This window comes from Ambystoma mexicanum, chromosome 9 (genome assembly GCF_040938575.1).
Source record: "Ambystoma mexicanum isolate Mex_15411 chromosome 9, UKY_AmexF1_1, whole genome shotgun sequence".
Classification (NCBI taxonomy): domain Eukaryota; kingdom Metazoa; phylum Chordata; class Amphibia; order Caudata; family Ambystomatidae; genus Ambystoma; species Ambystoma mexicanum.
In genome coordinates, this window is record NC_090931.1 from 901301896 (window position 1) to 901323778 (window position 21883).

Below are 21883 nucleotides of genomic sequence, written 5' to 3' on the forward strand. Positions count from 1 at the left end.
GGGCACTGGAGAAACGTCCAGCAAATAAATGCCACACAAGGCCGCAGGGTTTCTCATTTATTTTTATTATACCCGAGTTAGGTTTTTAAGCGTGTATCCGGGATTCAGATCTTTGTTGCTTTGCCTGGTCTTGCTTCGAAGACCAGCAGGTTGCCCCTGGGCAATCTGCCGTTCACAATGAAAACATTTAAAGAACACACTTTCATTTACATTTAAAGAACACAGAGCACTCTGGCCAATTGAGAATTTACTGTGTAGTAACCGAAGCAGTGGAAGTTCAGGCTTTGAGATCTGGCTGAGGCTGACTGGGCTAGGAGAATGTCACAGCCTTACAGCCTGTCTCTTAGCCTACCAGGGAGCCTAAACTCAAAAAGATTCGGATGTCCTGGCCCACCCAGAAGCAATGGCAGCCTAGGGGTGTCTTATATGTAGTGACCCAATGCTGTTCCTCCTTTCCAACTATAGCTCTCAGCTCATAGGTGAATGCATCCAACAATGTCAGGAAATCAGGGTCATGTGTGCAGCTCTTGGATACTCCGCAAACCGTTTACATCTCACCGACATTTTGATGATTTCTGATTGATTCACATTACATAGAAAAAAGTTTCAACATCAAATTACACAAATTCTAACAAAAAGCATAATATATTGTGAATATGCGAATGGTGACGTAAGCCATAATGCTAATGAGGACTTAAACTGCATTTTATATTTAGCTGCATTATTTAGCTACTAGAGGCAAAAGTTACTCAACGTAGTGACTAATGCACTCCTAGTTCATAGACTCTGCCAGACCTGGATTTCATGGGCAAACTAGAACAAAGTTATTTTGTTTCAGGCATTATTTATTTGAAAGGCAGCATACAGCATTTAAACGTTTTCACACAGTAACGCTGCTCTTTCCTACAGGTCAGATTTTATATGGCGATTGTCCCGATTTTCAATTTGCAATTAGCAAGACCACAGGGACATCACGAGGATGAGCTGAGGGCCTGGAATGAAACTGAGCATTTTATTTTTCCTTTTGTTCTTATGTAAACAAATGTAATAAAAGGTTCAGTGACTTGCAAAACAATGGAGCCAGGAGCACTTTTCTTAGCAACCACTCAGCCAGCAGGAGCAGAAATGTATCGATTCAGCCTGGCCCGGCATCAAGTGCCATTAGTTCAGCAAGTTAAGGTCCTACTACACTGAGCAAACACACATTGGAACAACTATTGCTCAGGCTGTGCAAATGGTTAAAGAAAAAAAAAAAAAGAAAAAAGACGGCCAGTGAAGTCATGCATATCGAATTACTCTTCCCAAGGTTTAGATTCAAGGAACTTTAGTTTCTCATGGTCATGGATCAGATAGCCATCCAGTTCTGTTTTAGCTTAGAATTCTAGGATTTGTAGTTTTCCCACCAATATGAAAGATGGGGAACTACACATCCCAGAATTCAAAGGGGGGAATGAACTGGATGCCCTTCCACAAACAACTTTAGCTCTGTAGACCAGGCATGTATTGGCCTTTACGGCAATAGGCCTATGTCCGAACCAAAAACGCGAAATGCTTGTGTGGGCCAGTTTTTTGGGTCAAAGTGGGGCACTTTTTTGGCAAAAGTGTGCCAGTTTGATGAGTGACTTCACTAGGCGGCTAATAGTTTTGACCACTGTTACTAAATAAATAGTCTTTTAAATGTACAATTTGCATCACATTTTTATCAATACATCTCTCCCTTGGGTACTATACAAACAGTGTTCAAAAAGGAATTAATTCCCATTTGCAACTGTGGGCCACTTTTGTTGGTGCCCGAGACCATTTTATGCCCCAGTCCGACCCTGCTGTAGACTGTGTGAACACTGGCCCTATCAGTGCTTTCTGCTAGTAAATAAACTGCCCACCCCCCACTGTCCTCTGTGTAGATTTGCACTAGAGTTGTTGCTTCGCTTGATCCTTCACCTACCTGCCTTCTGCATATGGCACTGGACTCAAGCAGGCAGGACAGCTTCTACATTCAATTTGAAGTATCCAGAGCAATGTTGGTGAAATATTTCTTGGGTCTATTCTCAATTTGCGATACCACCCATGAAAGCATTCCTCCCTCTGAACTCGCATCACAAGGGTCCTAATGCACTCAGACTTTGGGAAAATGGTGTTCATGGGGCTGTGGTGAGGTAGTGGTCTAGGCCATATTTGTGCCGTGTATTTTAACTTGGTCATTTTCAAGGTTTTTTTTTTATTTTATTTTTTTGCCACCGTCTTTAAGAAGTTAAATGAACATGTATTTCAAGAATCAAGAAAGAAGTGCCCACTGAACACTGTCCCTTTAGGATTACATGGTCAGTGGTGACTCTGACATCAGACATTCATAATACACCAGGCAGATGGTAAATAAGCTATAGTGATTAGATCACTATGCAACCTTTCGGTGTGTCTGTGTTGGCTATGACATTGAGACAAAAGAAACACATTGACATGGGCTTTCAGACCGCACATGAGTGATTTTCTCCCTTTAATGGGATAAAGAGTTGTCAAAACAAACTTTTTGTCGAAGCGAGGGGTCATGATGCCCATGCCATGTGGTTCCAAAAAAAGCAAGTCGAGGCTAATTTTCAAAGCGATGAACTGTGACTGAGCAGCAAGCTCATTGCTCAAAATGTGCATTATAACACTCCTACTAGTCACTCTTTCGTTCAAGGCGATCAACAAGTGAGCGCCATGAAAGAACAATTCTTCAGCCGCTTTAGATTCCTGGAGAATCAGCAAAATATGTGCAGAGACAAGTTTCAAAACGCTACCTTGCTACTGCTGGAGAATCCTGCCTCCGTATTCACAAGTTAACTAAAAAGCATTGACTTAATGGCAAGTTAAATAACTTCAAATGCAAAAAGGCAATGTAAAAAAAAAGGGGTTTTTTGGTACAAGTAGTTTCAGTTGGAGCAGTTTTTAATGCCATTCCGTAATCACAAGTGCCTGACACAAAAACAATATTTTAGCAATAGGAAGAATAAATATAGTGCCAAGAAAGAAAAGGATTTACTTTGAGTTGGCGGCTTTGAGGTTTATAGATTTATAATGGGTAATGTTTTCTAAACATATGACAATGGTGGATTTTCCTGGTTCTATCATTGAATTTACATATAAAAGTCAAACCGCGAAATTCACTCATCTCTGCTGGTATTCCCTGCTGCCATACCAAGGGGGCAACATGTCCGTGATTACTGAACATCTTTTGGCCTGCAAGTAAACTAAAGGCCGTAACGTAAAGAGAGAGTGCGCGTGTGTGCGTGCGCGCACACAAGCACATACTACCATCAGTCTGCATTGCTCTGTGGCATGCAGATTATCAAGATGGCAAAATATTCATCTTCACCAGTAGCCAGTGGGGGAGCTAAAAGCCTAAATGACCACTTAAGAAAAGCTATTGAGTTTGCTTTTCCAGTAGCAGCAGCCCTCCTCCTCCACCTCCTCCACCTCCTCCACCTCCTCCACCTCCTCCAAAGGGTGGCATTTCAGTGGAAAGTATGTTGAAAAGCCCACTTCTGGCCCTGGGCGCCTAGTTTTGTTTCTGATGATAAATCTGACAATTTATGACCTTCTTAAGAAAATATTTGTTAAGATTAGTTAACTCCACCTGCTATACCGCGATAACCATGATATACCGTCATTTGGCAAGAAGGTTATCGTACCGCCATAAAATTACTACTGTGAAACCCCTACACACTAAACTCTGGTGTGTCAAATCAACACTGGGGATGGATGACACATTCCTACATATATCAAACTAATGTTTTAGAAAAACAAGAGACCACAATGAAAAAAAAGAAAGCAAAAAAGACATGTCTGGGGATGCTTGTGGTCTCGTGCAAAAGGGATGTGACCTAGCAGTTCGGGCTGGACTACCCCTTTGGGGGTGGGACCAAGCCTGATTTGCATATGGTTTTTTCCCCTTTTGTAACGGCTTGGCAGGCGAAGAACGATGGTCTGGAGGGTTGCCCAGAGCAATGCCAGAGGTCAAGATTTATTCTAAACCTTCCAGCCATCAACTCTTTTGTTTTGCTATTGTCACCCCGAGTGGGAAGGGTATGCCCAGACGTGGGTCCCTTGCCTGCTGGGCCTAGAGACCCAAGCTACTCCTCACTGATGACGCCCAACAAGGCTGAAACATGTCTGGGGATGCTTGTGGTCTCGTGCAAAAGGGATGTGACCTAGCAGTTCGGGCTGGACTACCCCTTTGGGGGTGGGACCAAGCCTGATTTGCATATGGTTTTTCCCCTTTTGTAATGGCTTGGCAGGCGAAGAACGATGGTCTGGAGGGTTGCCCAGAGCAATGCCAGAGGTCAAGATTTATTCTAAACCTTCCAGCCATCAACTCTTTTGTTTTGCTACTGTGAAACCCCTACATTCTAAACTCTGGTGTGTCAAATCAACACTGGGGATGGATGACACATTCCTACATATATCAAACTAATGTTTTAGAAAAACAAGAGACCACAATGAAAAAAAAGAAAGCAAAAAAGACATCAACTAAAGATCTACGAGCTTCGGCAGAAAAGGTCCTAACTCGGGTGGGAATTCAGCACAGCCTCTTGAGGGCAAAATTGTCTGATGGCAGCATCAATAGTTGCACCTTGGTGTACAGTATTGGACTCAATTCTGAATATCTCATGTGGTGGCCTCTTTATATACCAAATGCATGGTTTATGTATGACCTCAATGGAGGTTTGCAGCCATTTTCCCATAAACGGGAATACTAGCATAATCCATCCTGTCGTGTGGTTGACTGGCCCAAGGAGATGCACATGGGAAGGTATCTAGGATCATCACTCCGATAACCTTGCTGTGGTTTTGTTACAAACTCTCACACTGCACAATGGTCTTAACCGCCAGAGCACAAACTAAGACCAACTAACTACCTGAACACACAAAATTACTTGTTTTGGGGGAAACAGTAAGACTTACCCCCACCAGGGCTCTCTTCTACGGAACTTCACTACCACCAGATGACCCTAATGCATCTGAAACAGTAGTACTAATAGGCCATGTAAATGGTAGCGTAACAAATGAAAAAGTTGGAAAAACGCCTCCTTCGATAAAGTGGACCCAACAAAAAAAAAAAAGCCATTGCGCGAAGGTGAAAGGTTTAAAAGATTGGAAAATAAAAAATAGCGAACGACAGTGGAAATGCAGGACGGTTGTGCATAAAAAATAAAGTGAAAAAATAATAATTTACCAACATATTTTTTCCACCAGGAATCAATGGCATACATTCCACTGTTTGAATGCATCATAACAGCTTCCCATACAGGGACAGCCAGCCAGGAGCTTGGCCCCGCTTTGCTCACACGTGTGTATACAAGCTCATTCTTACCTTGAATAAGGGGAACATATCGTGCAAGAAGCTTCGCTCTTTTCTTCTCATACCCTTTCTGAGTGATGTCTCCTTTATATAAAAAAAAATAAAAAAAAAATACTAGAATAAACCAGATGTTAAAACAAACCATGCAACATGACCCCTGCACTATTTCAGAAAAGAGGAAAACGGAAGGAAACAACTTATTTAGTGACAGCTGGAAGAGCGACAACAGTGCAATAAATCAACATGCGTTTGTCTTAACCCCTATCCCCTGTGCCTAATCTTGTGGGTCAACAATCTGCAACTTTGTACACCTAAATTTGGTAACATTTGATGGAGCTTTCTCTTTTAACAGAGTTCAAAACTGATCCCACAAAGAGTTTATACTCACATGATCACCACAACACCTCCAACTGTGCATTTGTAAACTATTTTATTCAGGAGGGGCGGGGCAATGGCAAAAGATGGGATAATAAAAATGACCCATTTGTATAGACCACACCATAAACTGGTGTTCGAAATGTGGAGTTATGACCAGATCCTCTTAACGAAGCTTAAATTACCCTTCTGTGTCCCCCATGGACATCCTTCATCTTAGATAATGTTACACAAACGGAACAGCTATGTATCAAAAGACTAGCTGGTCTAATACGTTCATACATGTGTGCCCAAAGTTGACAAACCATGTTAAGCTATGTCAATTTATAAAAGTGTGAGCAAAATGTAGACATGCCATTTGTCAATTACAGTCTGGCCTAGTAGCGAACAACGCGAAAGAAATTATCACGTGCTCAGGGACAACATTTTCCATTAAAAAAAACAAGTAGATCATTTAGGCGGGTCAAAGGGAAGCAGAATAGCAACGTACAATTGGAATGGGGGAGTGCACTCGCACTTTTGTCTCATCCTTGGAGATGCATCTATTAGACTAGCCAGTGCAGCTGCAAGTTTAACCTGCCTTGAAGGTGACCATATGGGTGCAGCAGCACACCTGTAGAGAGCTGTGCAAGGTGTTCTTAATCCAAAGCCCCACCGACAGACTCGCAGCCATGTACACATGCAGTCTTGGGCATTGCTCCACAGCCTCATCCATGCGCCTTAGCCCTCAGCCTTTGTTCCGTCAGACATTGCACCTACAGGCTCAGCCATGCATCTTTCAAGGCACAAGCATCCTGTAAACATTGCAGACAATGCATTGACTATGTAAGTGAAGCTTAAGCAGGAGTGGAGTCAGAACCAAAAGTGGACCTGGATTTCATTTTTTCAAAGTGGCCCCAATGTACACTATTCAAGCAAAAGAATCATCTTAATCGTGTACATTGCATGTAAGCAAAACAGTTGGAGAAAGAGTTGGGCAGTCACTGCAGTCGGAAGACCGGAGGTGTTTTTTCACTTGCTACAGAATAGGAGGAGTTCACCTTTTAAAACCCCTTCCTACCGCGTAGCAGAGCGGAGTTGGAGAAAGAGTTGGGCAGTCACTGCAGTCTGTGTGGTGTGCCAACGAATCCGACTGATGCGGACTTCCCGCTGCCTCTGCGACAGGCCTCTGCTGCACGACTAAGGTGAGAGCGCCCCATGAAAAGGAAAAGGTTGTTTCATTATCCACTTTGTTATACAGGATCACTTGTGTAGTGTGCAGCACTCCGATTCTCCCCATTGCACATATACAGTAATATCAATCCCAATAAACTAAAATCACACCAACATTCCCAAGTGTCTTCATAATAAGACTAAGACGGATAAGACGTGGAAACGAAAGCCGCGTTTAAACTGATCAAATCGCTGCACCCCAAAACTTGGGTTTCTTTTTACCTGAAACTCTATTGAGAGACATTGCCATTCAGCCGTACAGTGCCTTCTTGTGTGTCTGACGATCCGATAGAGCGGTGACTGTGGGTCCTACCACTGTGGTAGTTTACCTTTGAGCCGGCTCTCTAACATTGGTAATAGACAGAGGCAGTGAGGCGTGAAGAGGCTCGACTGCTTGATACTGCGGGTCTTTGTACATTTTGAGTACTGTGCTGAACAACCAGAGGTGGGGCTGTCTGGCTTGGGATATCTGTCTATTAACAGAGTATCTACTCGAAGGTGCGCTTGGAGTAAAAGGGAGTTGTGATTCATCACGCTTGCGTTGCCAGTTTTCTGCCGTTGTTTTACCCACCGCGTTTCTTGCTGGGTCAAGCTATGAAACGCTTAAGAAAACTTTTGTGACACAAATTTGTGTTGCCTGCATATTGGAGGTTGTGGTGACTCCGGGTCAAAGCCTTTGGGCACACTTGGTTTCGCCCATCAAGAAATTTACTAAAATAAACCACGGACCCTTCGAGATAACTTTTCTTCTACGCTCTCACTGTAGTAACCCGCGACTGTCTCTACAAGAGATCAATTCCCAATGCTTATGTTTTTACCTTTTTACTGGTTTTTACTGATTTTATGCCTGTTTTTATCTTTTCTTGTGTCCCATCTTGTGTTTTAGATAGATTTCCCATTTTAAGAAATGTTTTACTTTGAATGTGATTTTATCGTACTGTTAATAATTTTGCACCGGTTGTGATTTAGGATCCAGAAAAACCACCTAAAAACTCTGTAGCGACTGGTTGGTTGTTGCCTTTGGTATTTGGCCTTGACAAAAAAAGAATACTCCCTAGTTGGGCGAGTGCCACATGGCATCCAGCCTAAGAAGTAAACTTACTGTGATGGAACCTGTTGTGGGCAAGTCAGCAAAAAAGACTAGTGGCCAGAAGCTACTGGTCTTTGGGGGGGGAGGCTTTCCAACAACGGTGACTCAAGTTCACGCACCCAAACGCTGGCCTCCACACAACAGGCCTCAAAGGAAGCCTTCTTTGACTATGAGGAAAGCCTGTCTTCGTCGCTCTGGCATTAGGGACGATTCCCGAAACTCACCATGTGCCTCTAGCCAGATCCCTGTTAGGTGTGGCTCTGAATCCCTAGCCAATCCCTTATCCGATACCGGGAATTGGGGGGGGGGGGGGGGGAGGCTATATCAGGGCAGACTGTGCAGATCCTGGTTGTATTGGAAGAACTGCCGCGACTGCAAAGGGATGCGAGTGTTCCCCAGGAAGAAACTACAGACCAGGAGTGGTTAGCATGTAGGGAACTATCTTTCTCTGGTAGCTTGGCTGAGAAAGGGTCTGGGTTGGGTGTGGGACTGGAGGAGGGTTTATGGGGCCCTGTCCCCCCTGAAAAAAATGCCCCCATTGTGTTGCAGGGTGTCCAGGTGATGCGATCCTCTAAAGAACAAATAGCCAACACACAAGAGGGGGACGAGCAGATGCTAAGTTCCATCATATATTCACCGCCCCCAAAAAGGTTCTACCCTGAGGGGACTCACTGAAAACCCAGATAGGGTCCCTGAAAACCTGCCAGAGACTTTGGGGGACCATAGGACGTCTGACCATGTAAACAGTATTTTGGCACAGGAGGGTAACCCTGTTGAGTATTATCCGCCAGTGGAGGTTCGTTGGGGGGGGGATCACTACCCCCCCCTTTCTTTTGGGGTTAACATAGGAGGTGGGAGTTTCGCTTTCCCTAAGGGGTATCAGCGAGGGCAGAGGTCCCTATGTATTCTGAACCTGAGGGAACAGATACCCACAAAGTGGGAACAGATACCCACAAAGTGAGATGGCACTTTGTAGCTAGACCGCCGTTGTCTACAAACCAAAAGGAAGTGCAAACTCCCATTCAGTCGCTAGGCGATAACCCATGGGCACATACAAAATTGAGCAGTACTTGAATAAAAGTGTACGGTACGAGTGACAATTACTTGATCTGGGCCAGAGTGAGATGATGCTCATCCTGGGCTCAGTTGCCAGGGCACTCGAACTTGCCATGTCCATAATGAACAAATCTCAGAGGTACCAGGTACAGGCGGTAGCAGTTCACGAAAAAATGTTTGCTTCCATGATGATGAAAATAACAGATATCGAAGGCTACATAAGGTGCCAGGAGGTCTGACTGCCCATCACCCAGGGCCTGGCGGAACTACAGCAACCAGTAGTGGTTGGCTCGGTCGCCTCGAGTGTTTTGATAATGTTCTCTTCATTGGTGGAGGGAGCTGTCAATACTAATAGGTGACGAGGAAGGCGAGTCGGGCATGGAACATGAGGAGGGTGTGTTCATGACTGAAGGTGGAGAGGTTTTACCCCAGCAATTCCAGGTCTCCCCAGCTACTTTGCAGGTAGCTGAAGATTTGCTTAATGAGATTGAACCGACCAACAAAGTGTGGAAGAGGCGGCCCCTGTGCTGGATAAGTTTGAGATATTTAACCAGGGTAAGTGGAAAAAAAAGACAATCTTAAAATAATAGGCCCAAAAGCAAAGAACAAAAAGGGACTGAACAAAAATGGACGAAAGGTGGTGACTCAGTTGATCCAGAGGTTATCCAAGCCCACTGCCCCGAAACTGAGTGGGAGGGTGGGGACCAGTAGGGCGATACAGGGGTCACACAAATTACTCCACTGCAAGAGTGGAGGGAGCGTAACTGCCTCGAGGAATCGACCATTGCCCCCTAAAATGTGCATATCCAAATTCTTAACTCCTTTGTGACAGGGTGCAATCTAGAAAATGAGAGACAGTGGGAAAGTGTGGGGAGAAACCGACAGTCACAGGACCCTCCTGAGGAAATTGAAAAGGATGGGCATGTGCAATTTGAGGGGATTTAATCAGAGAGCCCAGTTACTCAAGGCTCCAAGGGAGATCAAATAGAGCTTGGGGCACTGATTGTAGTTGGGGCAAGGGATTCAAAACCTCAGGGCGGTTCCTTTCCTGACCCTTGAGGCACGTCAACTAGCAGTAAGGGGGATACAGACAAGTCAGCGGATATGATTAGGTAGATATCATAAACAAACAGGTCCTGCACACATTACCCCTCGACCAGGAGCAGGTTGTCTTAAATCGCTCAAAAGGTACTGGCCATACTGTGAAAATCACAGGCCTTAGTATCTAGAGGTATCAAATGGGTGACATTCTGGACCAGTTTTAATAGGGAGAAGGTGATCCTTCATTTCGCCTCCAGTATGGTACTTAATCAGGTAGTGGCTGAAGCAGGGCTGATCCAAGCCTGGGGCTATGACTACCCAGCAAGGGTGGGGGCCTGTCATTGGCCCCCTGGGTGAGCATTGTTGAACAAACCAATAAAGGTCACGCAGTGGAATACGGGAAACAAACTATAAGAGCATAAGGGATGGGATCCAATGGGAGAGAATTTGTAATATGGGCAGATGGGCAAAGTCGCGCAGTAAGGGAAGGCTGGTCCTGGGTGGCTGCCACTTTAAATGCGAGGCCCACCATGAAGGGAACCATCAGCATAGCGGCTGTTCACATGTGAACTTAATATCCTGGAATTTAAGAGCTTCTGCCCACCGGTTCCAGCCTGAAAGTGTGGACTCGCTAAACTATAATTTGTTTGCCATGCAAGAGTGCTGGCTGTCAGGCACCAGTCATCGATGGGTACTCTGTGGTTCTGACCCCAGACATTAAAGGAGAGAGGGGGGGCGCCCTATGGCGGGGCTGTTGACAGGTGTATCTAAGAAGGTATGGGCGGAGGTCGAGACCATGGCTAGTCCAAACCCTTACGTCTAGGGAATTAAACTTATTTGGAACAGGGAAAGTTTCCCCGGATAGAGTTGACACTTTGCTTATAAGTATTTATTGGGACAGCTTAGAATTAGTCAACAAGAGATGCTGGAAGCAGCTGAAGAGATCCTCTGTAGCTGGGGTGATAGAGGTCTAAACTCTACAATAATATGTGGCAACCTAAACTGTAGATGTGTGGATTGGCCAGAAGGTAAAAGCACATCCGGCCCCGATACGTTAGGCAGGGGGAGGGGAAGGGCCTGTGGCAACCTCATGGAGGAATGGGGGCCAATAATAATAAACAGGAGCATAAAGGGCGATGGAGTGCCACACAAAACTTGGAGGGGCTCTCATAGCAACATTCTAGATTACGTGTACGTCTGAGGACATATACCTAGAATTCAAATCGTTAACCATGGTAGAAACCACGGCGAGGGACCACCTTTGCTAAGTATTGAATGATCAGTGCCCTCAAAGCAGAACCAGGGACGCTACATTTTTAGAAGGGGAAATGTCAGGAGGGAAACAAAATAATGTGGAACGAGTTCAAAATGATGACCTTTAACAGAATCCTTGCCTCGGGGGAGCTTAACAGCTTCCTCAAGGAACGGGTGGTTGGGAAGGGTGTGCATGTTATCTGTGATCAGATTTACAAGCGGCTGCCAAAAGACAATACAAGGCAAAACAATCCATAGACACACATTTGACCGAGTCCTCTTACTTAAAAAGAGAGAACTACGGAAATCACTTAAGGAGTCTGCCAAAGATGACATGAGTAGCAGGCTGCGCCTGAAGACAACCTATAGGGGTTGGTAAAGCTACTATCACCACCAATTGACCATGAGGGATGCCTGTAAAATGTTGAAGGTCATGGTTAGTAACAACTTGCATAACTTCTGGAACCTAATTAAAAATAACGACAAAGCCCAAACGGGAGCTCAAATAAACCCAATCTTGGAAGAAGCATGGAGGGCACATTTCACAGAGATTTACAAACCTATGGGTGACTTTGAACAAGTGTGAAATGGGGATTTGATTAAAAAGGTAGACTGGGAGTTCAACTATGACCTAGATTTGCGGTACCAAATCATTAGGAGTAAAAAAAAAATAATAATAATAATTTTTTTAAAAAATCTATGGCCCTGGACCTGACAGATTGGCTATGTGTGTTCTGAAAAATAGACCAGACACTTGGGTATGTGTCCTAGAGAGAATGTTTAAAACATAATGAGGGAAAAAGCAGTAACAATGCCCTGGCTAACGGCTATTGATGTTCCCATTTTCAAAAATGGGTCCTGTGTAATCCCCTTAAATTATAAACCAATTTCCCTGCTCGATTGCCCAGCCAAGATCTTGATAGGTCTATTACGAGACCTGAGAAAATGGGCCAAGGATAATGGAAAAATTGACATCTTCCAAACAGGTTTCTACCAGGGCGTAAGGACTGAGATGAACGGCTTTGTGTTAGAACTGTTAAAGAAGGGGGCGAAGAAAAGTAACAAACCACTCTCCGCCACCTTCATAGATTTTTCCATGGCTTTTGATACCGTCCAGAGGAACTTGCTATGGGCCAAATAGGATAAATTGGGTTGTCCTCCTGCTTTACTAGCAATCCTGATTTCACTACACATGGACACCAGTGTGTGCGTCAGTTTGGACAGAGGGGAGCCTATCTGCTCCTATTAATTAGGCAAGCGGATTGAAACAAGGTTGCCTACTGGCCCCAATCCTATTCCTCCTCTTTTTGTCGGACTTAGGTGAAGCCTTTGTTGATGTCAAATTCTCCCCCTCCGACAAAATTGAACGACAGAACAATAAATTACTTATTGTACGTGGATGACCTGATTTTAATGTACCACACTCCAATAGGGTTACAGCAGCAGTTGAAGGCGCTGGAGCCCTATACCAAAAAGAACATGTTAACAATAAATGCCCCAAAATAAAAAATTCTAACTCTGCATAAGGGTCCGGATAAAAGCAGGACGACAATTCAAGTGGCCCATAGTGGGGACCCCTCTAGAGAAAGTGGATTGTTTCGTGTACCTGGGTTTCTTAATCTTTCCAAAGGATAACAGCATGCAACGGCTTGTGGCAAAAAAACTAAAGATTAAGGCCCTGGACACCCAGGGAAGTTGTTTAAACAAGAAATCCGGATACTTTTCGTTAAATCCCGTACGAGAATTTTAATGTAAAAAGGTGGTCCCAGTGATGCCAAACGGTGCTGAGGTGTCATTTTTTGCCCTTAAAGGACAATGTTGCAAGTTTTAGGGCGTTTTCTGGAGAAATATTTTGAGTCTGCCAGCTTGTGTTCCGGCTCCAGTCCTAAGGTATGAATTGGGTCTGGTGTTGTTGGAAGCGTTGGTTAAACGGAAACATTTAAACTTCCTACGAAAGATTTGCCTGGCGGAAGAGGGTTCGATCTGGGGGTTGCTAAAGTGTGGGCTAGCTTCCAATTCCCCGGCAGGCCTTATAGATTGGTTCTGAATATTAAGTGCTATCAACTCCTTAGTGGATTACTGTAATGTATCCACTGAAAGTAAAAAAGAGGTGATGGGAAGACCACTGATTTGACACAATCGATTATGTTAGGAAGTACCATTTATTTAAAAACCTGTTGCCAGACGCCAGACCCTATTTATAACATCTAACCATTTACTTGAGGAAATGTCCAGGGCAATACTGGCGTAGTCCGTGCTTATGTCTTAGTTTGAATCTGCTCCACATAAACAAAATATTGGGTGCCCGAGGTGGTGTAGCTCGCCATTTAAGATGCTGTAGATTCTGTAAAACGTAAAACTCTATAGAAACTACAACATCTGTTGGTAAATTGCCCTGAATTGTCCAAGACACACCAAACATATTTTTCACATCTTTTCAAGGAATTTAGAATGGTTCATCTGGGCTGGGAACGTATTTTTACGGACAAATCCTTTAAATGGTCTTTGGCTGCCATACGTCTTATGAAAGATTTTAGCACCTAGTTAAGAAAGCCTCTGGTAGAGTTTTCTATTAGACTTGTATCGATCAAGTTGGGGGGGGGGAAGTCTTTTTATATAATTCTCTGCAAGTTATTTTTAACCTTCTAATTTCTTTCTTCCCAGTGCATAAAAATGTAAGGTTTTGTAAGATTCTCTGCTGTGGTACCGGTAACTCAGAAAGTGTGTTTTTTATGTCTATAATAGGTCTCAAAATTAAGTCTAAATCTATTTTAACTTTCCTTGTAACATGCTCTTTTATGTGATGCTCTTTGTGTGTATTATGTGAAAAGTTCCATGAGAACTACAACACAAATAAAATAAAAAATATTCTGAGTGCTCTCAGAAAAAAGGCCCTTGGTGCAGAGACCCACAGTGAAATCTACAGGCTTCCTTGTAAGACAGTCCGCCACTGAACTTCAGGCATGCACCTCAGTTTTTTAACTCTGACACCTAATTTCACACATGCAACAATGGCATCGGGTTTTGCATGTGCAACTTCTAGACATCTGTACCTTCAGATATTGACCCTGCAGCACCCAGGTCTGCAATAGCAGCATAAAAACTATGGACGACAAGTCACTTTTGTAATAGAGTGGTGTGATTGCAGTGACAAATATCGCATAAGGGTGAAAAACGATATTACTGGGTTGCAGGATACAAAGCAGTGGGAAAGAGGACTGGGGGAATGCAGGGCAGCAGCAAAGAGGCAGAAGGAAAATAGAGCAGGGGACGTGGGGCCGGAGGAATGGGGCTCGGAAATGGATCTATGGGCAACACTACTATAAAATAAAGGGTTGTAAGGGAGACATGAAGGACAAACGATATTTGAGCCACAATATTTAGTGTCCTGAAAATGTGGCATGGATCTTCTTTCCAGGCCAGTCCAGAGCTGCACCTTCAAGAATACACGTGTCCTATGACAGGAAGGCTCTTTACTTGCTAAAGACTACCAGGCATAAAATATATAATTGACTGCTATGACACTTGTGCACTCAGAAGACCAGCTGTAAGTTGTCTGGAGACTAGATTCAATGCTTTTTGGGCAAAACTAACCAGTTATAGTTTAAAACTTTAAGGCAAGACATCCAGACAACCAGACAAAAAACATTCCTCTAAGGAGAAAGGCTTGGTACACCACTTTGCAAGGAAAACAAGATTTATTTTGTATACTAAAGGAAAAAGGTGACAGAAGGTCCTGTAGAACCAAACTGACAGGGAGCTCTGTGTTAGTTAAAAGCAAGTACAAGGTTTTAAGGAAAGAAATCGTCACTCATGACTTGAACAATACACAGTTTTAATACCACACCCTCATTGGCTACCACCTATATACATGCTACCAGACCCTATAGTCCCTTGACCTATTGGCCAATATGAAGGCATCAAGAGTCAGACAGACAAATGGTTCACGTTTTCTCAACAAAGTTTTATTCAACTTAAAAGTAAGGGTGGAGTAATGCCTAACTTGCCCTATGCTGAGGTGGGATTTCCCTACCTAAAGAAAACTAAGGACAGTCTACGTCAGTAAGTCCAAAGTAAAACATCTGTCTCAGTCCAAAACCTATACTTGCCCTCACAACTAACTGCATACAATGTGTAGGGATGTCAGCATCAAACAGGAATAGTGTTCAAAGAAAAGTTCAGAGCTTCTTCTAGCTGTTTGGCTTGTAATTAGCTCCCCTTCCCAAAGTTCTGAGTAGTTCATCAAATGCAGGGGTTCCCTTCCCCAAGAGTTTAACTCTTCCATCTTTCAAACAAACACTTGACTTTAATATCACAACGAGGTCTTTGCACAACATAAGCTTCCTTATAGAGGTTTTCAGTGGCTTTTCTATTCAAGGGAACCCCGTCGAGAGGTGCAGTTGTCGGACCACACTATCCACCCATTACCGGTCACGCAACTGGTACCCTTGGTTGACTGCTTTTCCTTTAATACCAGTCCACTGCTTCGCCTCAGCAGTGAGGTTTGCCTTAGTCACATGTGTGTCACTCGCCTGACACTGTACTGTGGCTTGTTGAACTACCTTGTGCTTGTTACGCCTTCTTAGGTGTCATTGGCTCTCGCCAATGCTTATTTCCTTATAATACACAGTTCTTTGCACTTTCCTGGCTGGGGAAATATTGGATTTCTCATATCCTGAATACAACTCTGTGCCCTCTTGGCTTTGCTCGCACTGGTTTCAGTTAATGCAGTTCAAAACGTTCCTTTCAGTAAGGTTCACAATCTTTCAATCCTCTCAATATGCCAGAGTGTTCCCAACTTGCTTTCATTTCGTTCTGCCGTTTTCATTTCGTTCGATATTTAAAATACCTTGCTTTATTTATATCACTGCCTGCCAGCCCGGTGTCCACCCTCCTTCAGTAACTAAATGGTTACTTTATTTAGTCAATTTGTTTAAGTTGTTGGAATACTGTTATCAATGTGAACAGTGCAGTTTTTTTGCTTAAAAATAAAGTTTCTTTCGAGGTATTGCCCTTTTAAATTAATTATGTATACCAAAAGGTATTAACTCTGTAGAGCATGTGCTGTTTTAACTTTAAAAAAAAGTTGCATTGTTCATTTTGTTAACACTGTTTCAACTCCCTTAAAAAAGCATAAGGTACAATTGATAAGTTAGAAAGAATTTTCTGACATTGAAAACCACAAGTAGATTTCTGTGTATTTGGTGTTTTGCGGGAATTCACACCCACCACTTTTTAGCCCACGTCCACAGCTTTGGCCACACCCCATGTTAGAGCCTCACCCGCACCCTCAGTTTCTCATCCCACTTAAAGCCCTGCTCTAACCTAATCACATAGGCATACATGGTTCTGAATACAGAGAGGCCAGCTAAGGCCCAAGTTTGACCATTTAGTCCAAGTACACAAGAACCTACAATAGCCAAAGTGAAATCAAGAATAAAACAATGGATCAAACAATATCCACAAAACAGACATACCATTACTCTGAAAATACGACTTAACTATACAAACCCAAATAGCACATAAAATCAGCAGACCATTGCAAATCTCGAGGGTAAAAACCTCCCATCAATAACCCATGCCGCCTTCCTCTTTCACCCAATCAAGCTATCGGATCCCTTCACATTGAAGTGGCCTACAAATACATTCTTGACGTAATGGAACAGAGGGCGGGATCCCCTCTACAGCTGGGCACCAATAAAGCAGCAGACTTTTTAGTCAACTGGTGCACACATGTAACGTCACTTAAAATTGAATTCTGGCAGCTCAATTCTAAAAGGATGAATTACCAAGCTGTCGAAATGATTTTGGGCCTTCTGTACAACTCTGAAACACACGCCGTACATGGTTAAATCCTTACCTTATGAAAATAAAAACCTTAAATAAAATGAATTCAAACAAAAAATAAAACTGGTCCTTTAACTCCTGCATGCAGGTAATGGCGCCCTTGCAGGATGCTGAACTCCAACTAGGAGAATTCTACGGCATTTTAGGAGTAGTGTTCGTGCCCCGAATTGTATTCTCATGCATAAATCCCAATTTACTGCTCTGACCTGCACAGCCACAAACACAATAGTCTCTTTTATAGCCTGCACTGCACATCCTGTCCGCGATATCCTGTTTGTACAAATTGTTCAAACTGATGGCAGCTAATCGTGTCTGGAAAATGGAGGCTCGCCTGCCAAGTGCTTTCTGCTAGAAGGAGGAGGATATGCACAGCACTGCCACGAAGGGCTCATTCCAGCCGCACAAAGCCGCACACTTCCAATCCGGGAAGAGTTCTGTCTAGTACTCACAGCAGTACAGAGACTGGCCAGGAATCGTTATTTCCAGCCACTGATAGCGTGCGCCTTCTCAGCTAGACGCAATCTCTTACAGTACATATAAGGTGTGGTGGGCGTGGCTTTAAGTGCGCCAGGTGTCCAAGTAGGACTCTAACTGACCTCCCTTTCCACATTGTTTTAAAAATGTGTGTGTCAATACTGCTCTTTGCCAGTAGATGTCCCCTCCAGTAATGTTTATAATCACAACAGTTGAAGTAATTTGAAATTAGGTACTTTTCAAACAGGAAATGGAAATCAGAGAATACAGAGTTCGATTTTTGCCACACATTGTATCAAAGTATTATCATTAAAATGCTTTTAATTTATAGGCATGAATAATGGATTTCTTTCAGAAGAACTGTGGGATTGCATGGTGGATTTACACCTTTTGATTTGATGTCCTGTTTCATATTTGAATATATTTATTTTTGTCAAATTATGTATACACATTAACCATAGTTAAATACACCTTTTAAACCAGATTTTGTCCCCTTTCATTGCACATATGTAAAATCAATTGACTGTTAGTTCACTCCTTTAATTACACAGGCCACTCACCCTTCTTATTAAGCTTAATTTGCTACTTGGAATTTCAGGCTGCACCCTCACATGTTGCATCGCCACCCGGGATCACGACGCATCAGAGCACCCACCCCATCCCCCAGCCGCCCCCACGTCCCCATTCCTCGATTTCTTATCCAACTTAAAGCACTGGGTGGGGGTGGAAGGAGGGAACGAGGGAAGGAAGGAAGGGAGGGAGGGGAGGGCAGCCGGACAAGGTTTCTTTCCAGCTGGCCACAGCTGCTGAAGCAGCATTTCTTCCCAGGGAAAGAAACCACTTTCCAAGATTTCTTTCGACAACATCACTAGGTAAGCCCCCTCCACCCCAACGATCACTTCCCAATTCAGGAAGCGTTTCTTTCCTGACGTGTACCTACAAGCAGCATCAGTGGTTATCAAGGGGCAACGAGGGCTCCCTCCTTGCATGAACCAGGAAGCATACTCCTCGATAATCGGTCAAAGCAATTCCCAGTGCTCACGGAGAGCGTGCCCCAAGCCAGGAAAGACAAGCCGAGCACTGCTTTGATGCTCCTGATCAGGAACATTACGCGTTAAACGATCGATGTACATGGGCCCCAATAGTTAACGCACTCAAAACCTGGCTGGCCCGACAATTAATGATTCTCTCAGCAGGAGCACTCCTAGATACAGTGGGGGATTTTCTTCACCCCGTGTTCAGCTGCAATTGAGTTTCAGAGCTGATCCGAGACACAAAATGGCACTTCAAGGAGACGCTCACATGGTTTAAGTGGGACGAAATTCAGTCATGAGAAGGGAGAACAAGCACCCTTCATCAGGAGCACAAGCCCCCAATTCCTTCTCCAATTTGCTACTTCTGCCCAGTCGGGGCTTATGCTTCAATGCATGGAGGCATTTTAAGGTGAAAGGAACCAAGCAACATCAACACCCCACTGTCATTCATCACAGCATTGTGCTGCTCAGCAGCATCTTAAGGGTTTTTGCGCCAGGGTTGAGGCAATTTACCAAACTAGATAAAAAAGGGACCTAGATGTAAAATGGCCACTTTTATTTAACATTTGATTTATCGAGCATGTAGGACTGACGGGGACACCTTCAGATCATCGAAGAATAGAGTCTATGACCCTAGGCGCACTTTTCATGTCCCTGAAAACATGTAGGTCTAAACAGAACAGAACTGGCACTGCTCAGTTGTGAGACCCAGGAAAGTAAGGGACTTATGGAGGTTGTTCATAGAGCCCCGGGACACGCTCCTACTCATTCCTACAGTAGCAGCTGACTGTCCCAGCCTGTTCGCCTGCAGACCACACTCACCCATAAACAGGGGAAACACCAGGATTTACTAATTCTTCACATGTAATCAAAACTAGCTGGGTTCGCTTCAATAAAGTCACTGGGCCATTTGCCTACTGGCTTTCAGGCCTAACAGGGAACGGCAAGATAGGAAAAAGGCTGCAGCCTTTTTCATGAGACTCCAAATAGGACCAAGCCCCTCTCTGCGGCACACCGTCTACTCAGTGACATGTGCGTGTGACATGCCCCTAAACACTGGAATGCAGTGAACCAACGACACCCCAGCCATGCTCTGTATCCACGAATGGCTGCCACCCCATAAATCATGGACTCTTCCTCAGAATCCCTGTAGGGGCTATATCCTTCAACACAACCTTTAGCACAACATGCTGCCCCAATAGTGAATAAAATAAGTGTTAGCCAATCCTTGAAGTGCAGCAACCATTTCCATGCATGCTGGAATCAGGAGAGTAAACATGGCAGGGGAAGGGCTACATTGGCATGTCATTTCATCGCTGGATGAATCAATGGGTTTTTCTCTGTTGATATTTCAACGCGAAAACTCATTGTTTAAAAAACAAAACCAACCCCCATCCCCTTTAATTATTCAACTATTCCCGAACACCCACACCCCATCTATATATTTTGTTTAACCCCCCCTACAAAATTCGATGAGTTTTCACGTTGAAATGACAAGGGTGAAAAAACCAGCGTCCTTTCATACCATGATGAAAGGACATGTAGCATCTGTAGCTGCCCAGTTAGATCCTGATCAGCCCTCAACTCTTAATTTCTCCAATGCCTCTAATATTTCAGACCACGTCCATGGTGAGGAAGATGTTCAAGCTTTATTTGAATTCTAACTGTGCTCAGAGGAACACATTTGTAAAATGGTTGAAGGTATGAAACCAACATCTTGCTTATGGGACAGTTGTCTGTCCAGTATCTTTAAGGCCTGTAAGTATACCCTTGTCCATGGGTGACGCGTCTTGTTCTTGTTAATCTTTCTTTCTATGAAGCAAGCGTACCATCGGTCCTTAAAGAGGCATGATCACCCCCCCCCCCTTTTTTTTTTTTTTTCTTCTTCTTCTTCTTAAAAATAGCACGCTGGGTCCCAACATAGCAATGCATCTTCGGCCTATCACTAATGTGATTATTATTAAACGCTCCGATTACATTTACAGGAAGGGTGTCAAAGAAACTAAGAAAAACTATGACAATAGAGAAATAGAGGCAGCTCCTAACTCTACCAGTACATTATTTGAGATACTTAAAGGTATGCTCGCACCTCCACATATACCTACTAAGGAAGATTGTGACATGGTACAAGAAGCATTTGCTGCTAAGATCCAGAAAGCCAGAAAAAATAATATTACGGCTAGAGCAGCTGCTTACACAGTAATCTCCTTGGGAGATACTCTCATACCTGAAGAAAGAGAGTTTCAGATTTCTGCCTATCTCTGCAGAAGAATTATGTTTGGTAATGTCCAAAATGAAGCCAACTTCATGTGCAGAGAATATTCTGCCCACAAACATTATTCTAGATCATAAATAACTGTTCTCCCGTATCCTGACCAGGATAGTTAATGCATCCTTTAGTGAGGGAATTGTGCCCAAGGAAATCAAGGAGGTCACGATAACTCCATTGGTCAAAAAGGCGGGCTTGGACCCTAAAGATCCCGGCAACCTACGACCCATTACCAATTAAAATTTTATCTGGAAGATTCTGGATACAATTACAACCAATCAATTGCAAAAACATGTGGAAGCTATTGAGATACTGCATGAACAACAATCAGGCTTTCGGGCTGCTCATAGTACTGAGTCCGCCAGGCTAGATCTACAGACCCACATGCTGGAATTGGTCGATAAAGGTAAAACCGGGATACTTAAGCTGCTCGACCTCAGCGCAGCTTTTGACCTGGTAGACCATCAGCTATTACAATTAGCGCTAGATAAAATATTAGGCTTTTCCTCAGGGGCACTGGCATGGTTGGCCTTATTTTTGAAGGATCGGAGAGCCAGAATACATTGGGGCAATACATTCTCTGAAGCTGCCCCTATTATTTTTGGAGTCCCTCAGGGAGCAAGTCTATCCCCTCTATTATTTAATCTTTACATGAGAAGCCTCTTTGATTTGTTGGAAAACATCGGCATATTTTTTTTACAAATTATGCCGATGATGCACAGCTAATTTTTGAACTAAAAGGTGACCATGATAGAGACAGCGCAAAAATAGCAGAGGTCTATAATATTATAGACCTCTGGATGCAAAAACATTGGATGTGTCTAAATAACACCAAGACTGAACTGATGATATTCGGAACACATCAGGCTAGATCCAAGCTTGATGTGGAG

General features: G+C 43.7%; 1 protein-coding gene across 5 annotated transcripts in view; it reads right to left on the minus strand.

Annotated features, from left to right (window-relative positions):
- DIP2A (disco interacting protein 2 homolog A) overlaps positions 1-21883 on the minus strand; it is a 2340120-nt gene that overhangs the window by 2210814 nt on the left and 107423 nt on the right. For all 5 annotated transcript variants that reach the window (XR_011274713.1, XR_011274712.1, XM_069616034.1 and 2 more), the window contains exon 2: positions 5354-5425. Coding sequence is in view for 3 of the 5 variants with exons in the window: in XM_069616034.1 (XP_069472135.1) it covers positions 5354-5425 (72 nt within the window). In the remaining 2 variants the exon portion in view is untranslated. The remainder of the gene's footprint in view (positions 1-5353; positions 5426-21883) is intronic.